We start from the raw sequence: 4239 nt of genomic DNA, 5'->3' as shown, positions 1-4239 counted from the left end.
ATACCATAGGTACAACTTTATGTCCTGTTTTTAAAACTTAAATAGTAGTTGTAAAGTGTTATTCCACATACTATCTGTACTCTACGTTGGAAAAAGAGATTTAGACAAGCCGGTTGTGAGAAACATAGTACTTAAGTGAGTGGCTGGGACCACAGCTCTTTGCAGCTCAGATACCTAACAAGAGGGACCGCCTGGCAGATGAAAAAGGGATCCCTGGACTGAAGGGGTTGGAAGCAAGTCCAGGGATAGCCAGAATGGGAGTCCTGCCTGCCTCTAGGCTTAAGAATTGACCAGCAACAGGCTCAAGCTCAGGCTTTTGGCAGTCCGGGAAACCCGGGGTGTGTGGGCGGGCGTTGGGGGAGGACGGAGGGCGGGCGTTGGGGGTGGGGGCGGAGATTCGTCCGAAAGCAGAGCTAGGACGTGGGGTGCTTGCTGTTTCTGTTCTTCTGGAGGCTTCCAAAGATTTGCGGGAGTTTTGAGAATGAGTGGAACCGGGCGGAGGGCGGAGAGAGGGAGCCAAGCAGGGAAACGGGCCGACGATCGCGGCGGGCGGGCGGAGACTGATGCACCTCGAGAAGTCGGGAGCTTGATCCACCAGCCCGAGAACCTGTTACTGCCTGCTTCCTGCTGCTTGGCCCCTGGAGACCGAGCTCGATTCAGAGCCAGCAGACATCACCCTTTCTTCCCAAACCTAACTGTTTCTTTCTTCCTTTTTTTCTTGCTTCTCCCTTCTGTGCTCTCCCTCCCATTTCCCCGGCTCCTCCGATCTGTATTCTCTCCAGCCCCGCAAACGTCTTTCCCCTTCCGCGGCCTCCAGATCTCCTCCTTCGCCAACCGCAGCTGGACGCGCACGGACGGCCTCGCGTGGCTGGGGGAGCTGCAGCCCTACACTTGGCGCAATGAGTCGAGCACCATCCGCTTCCTGAAGCATTGGTCTCAGGGCACATTCAGCGACCAGCAGTGGGAGCAGCTGCAGCATACATTTCAGGTTTATCGCAGCAGCTTCACCAGGGACATCTGGGAATTCGTGAAAATGCTGCCCGGCGACTGTGAGCTGAGGGATGGGATCGTGGACAGCTGCCCAGGGGGAGACAGTGGATGCTGAAGCCCACCCGGGAGGTTCTGGCCCCACGTGATTGTCTCCTGTCTTTCTTTTGAGTCCCACTGCTGCCTGAGAGGTCCCAGCTTGAGTCCTCAAAATACCCCTTGTTCGTTCCGCTGCAGGCCACCCATTCTCATTTACATGAACTTTGGGGTCCCCAGTATAACCCTCACGCCAGTTTCTTCAACTCCTTTCAGTCTTCTAAGCTCTTCATAGATCGCTTTCCATTCCTCTCCTCAGATCCTTTTGAGATCCAGGTATCTGGAGGATGTGAGTTACTCCCGAGGAACATCTCAGAAAGCTTCTTACGTGCAGCATTTCAAGGAAGGGATGTCCTGAGTTTCCAAGGAATGTCTTGGGTGTCAGCCCCGGATGCCCCCCCTTGGAGCCAGGTGGTCTGCAAGGTGCTCAATGGGGACCAAGGGACCAAGGAGACGGTGCACTGGCTCCTCCATGACATCTGCCCCGAGTTGGTCAGAGGCCTCATGCAGACCGGGAAGTCCGAGCTGGAGAAGCAAGGTCAGCCTGCCTTTGTCACCCCCCTGCCCTCCATTCCACTCTGGGGCTCCATCTTGGGTTTTCATTCCAGGGTTCACATCCCTTTAAGCATCACGGGAAGAGGAGGGGATGGATAAGCTGTGAGGGTATTTTTGCATTCCACAAACATTAACTAGGTACCTTTTGGGTTCCATGAATTGAATTAGATAAACTCTGGGGGTCAGTCAGAATCTGTGCTTGAGGAGGGAGAGGAGAAGGCAGATGAATAGTTAAAGCAGTGTCCTGGTGGCTCAGATGGTAAAGAGTCTGCCCACAGCGCAGGAGACCCGGGTTTGACCTCTGGGTTGTGAAGATGCCCTGGAGAAGGAAATAGCAACCCCCTCTAGTATTCTTGCCTGAAAAATTCCATGGACAGAGGAGCCCGGTGGGATATAGTCCATGGGGTTGCAAAGAGTCAGGCATGACTGAGTGACTAACACTTAGAAACATGCTACATATGTTACAGCTGAACACAGGGTGCTCTGGGAGTACAGAGTAGGGGCATTTACCAGAGACTGGATCAGGGAAGGGAATGGGGATCGGGGAAGGCTTTCCTGGAGAAGCTAATACAAACAGATTGAAATGGTGGGAGTTCATCTCCAGAGGTAGAAATGTAGGACTGATGAGCCTGCTGTGAAGTCCAGAGCCTCTGATGCGGAGTCTTCACTTTAAGATGTCTCATTCTCCTGTCGAATACAGTGAAGCCAGAGGCTTGGCTTTCCAGTGGCCCCAGTCCTGGGCCTGACCGTCTGCTGCTGGTGTGCCACATCTCAGGATTCTACCCAAAACCTGTGTGGGTGATGTGGATGAGGGGTGAGCAGGAGGAGCCTGGCACTCAGCAAGGAGACGTCATGCCCAATGCCGACTCGACTTGGTATCTGCGAGTAACCCTGGATGTGGCGGCTGGGGAGGCGGCTGGCTTGAGTTGCCGAGTGAAGCACAGCAGTCTAGGAGACCAGGACATCATCCTGTACTGGGGTGAGAAGGAACTGGGACCCAGCTCTGGATGGGAGGTGATAGTCCTCAAGCACAGAGGGAGGGCCTAGGGAAGGGGAGGGAAATGACACACCTAGGATGGAGGAAATGAAGCCCCAGCCAAGAGTGATAGAAGGAAGGGATTCTCAAAGGGGAGGAATAAAGATCTGTACTCAAAAACGATTGAGACAAGGTGTTCCATATACAAGAAAGAACAGACTATAATCCCCACAGATCCAGAAATAGGTGGCAAGTACAGAATCCCAGGAAGATTTGCTCCCCAGAAGAGGGAACTGGGGACTTTGAAAGGCAGGGTAACAAAGATAGCTGTGGTTTATTGAGTGCTTTCTCGGTGTGAGCTGAACACTCTGCATACAGCACAGTATGTATGAACAATCATCCCAACTTTCCTTTGAGCAGATATTATTGTTTTCATGTTACAGATGAGAAATTGAGGCTAAGCTAGGTCAAACTGCCCTGAGTCTCATCATTAGAAAGTGGAAGAACTGGATTTAGACTCAGGTTTGGACTAGCTGTGAAACTAGTGCCTTCCTCCATATGAGTACTAGCATATGCTGAAGTGAACCGAATTATAGATGCCCAGACCCCCAAAAAAGATGGGGCGTCTGAAATCTTCAGAGGAATACAAGTGGGCACATTAAACAGGACAAGAAATAAGCATCTGGCATGCTCACATATAGTTATAGTAGGGGACCTGATAAAGATTCCCGGACTGAGACATATCCTGCATTCCCCCACACAGATGGGAAACGTGTCTCCAGGGGCTTGATTGTCGTCCTGGTAATACTGGTGTTCGTCCTTCTGTTTGTTGGAGGCTTAGTCTTCTGGTTTAGGAAGCACCGGTAAGTCTCTCCTTTCCATCTCCTCCCTGCCTCAACCCTTCTGCCTACGTTTTCTCCTCTTCCCTTTTCCTTAATGGTCTCTCATTTCTCTCACAGCCGCTATCAAGATATCCCATGACTCTCCTCCCCACACCTATCTGTCTGGACTTCAGGATCTCAGGGCTTTAGCCCTCAGAATTTGAGGGTGAAAGAGAGCTACCTTGAAGAAGCAGAGAACAGGGAGCTCTTCTCACACACTTTGAACATTTTATCTAAGAGGATTTGTTTTTTTTTTTTTTTTCTTTTAGTATACTACAAGTGTATATGTCCAAGTAGTTCTGTAAAAAAAAGAAGTGCAAACTCAGATACGTCTCAGGGACAAGCAGATAAAGGTTGCAGTGTAACTGTGTGTGGTCATTATTTGAATGATGGAATATGCAGTCAACTGGAAGATACTTTTCCTGTTCCAAGGAAGCAAGTGCAACTCTTCCTTGTGAAGTATAAAGTAAGACCCTGGCTTGGCTGTAACCCACCTTTTTTCAAGAAAAACAGAGGTCTAGCATTATATGTGAACAAGCCTATATTAGTGTGTTGACAGAAACCTTTGCAATATGTGGGGTGTTGTTCAGTTGCTCAGTCGTGTCTGACTCTTTGCGACCCTATTAGTTCAGTTGTTTGCGACCCTATCAGTACAATATGTGGGGTGTTGTTCAGTTGCTCAGCATACCAGGCTTCCCTGTCCTTCGCCATCTTCTGGAGCTTACTCAAACTCATGTCCATTGA

General features: G+C 50.4%; 1 protein-coding gene across 1 annotated transcript; it reads left to right on the top strand.

Annotated features, from left to right (window-relative positions):
• The first annotated feature begins 481 nt into the window (after positions 1–481).
• Positions 482–3703, top strand: LOC138073203 (antigen-presenting glycoprotein CD1d). The gene is made up of 5 exons (XM_068964765.1): positions 482–1049; positions 1343–1621; positions 2339–2617; positions 3378–3477; positions 3574–3703. Exons 1-5 carry the CDS (start codon positions 482–484, stop codon positions 3593–3595), a joined length of 1248 nt encoding a protein of 415 aa, XP_068820866.1. The 3' UTR covers positions 3596–3703.
• The last annotated feature ends 536 nt before the right edge of the window (positions 3704–4239 follow it).

The sequence above is a fragment of the Capricornis sumatraensis genome, chromosome 2 (genome assembly GCF_032405125.1).
Source record: "Capricornis sumatraensis isolate serow.1 chromosome 2, serow.2, whole genome shotgun sequence".
NCBI classification, from domain to species: Eukaryota; Metazoa; Chordata; class Mammalia; order Artiodactyla; family Bovidae; genus Capricornis; species Capricornis sumatraensis.
This window is presented reverse-complemented; position numbering and strand designations above follow the sequence as displayed.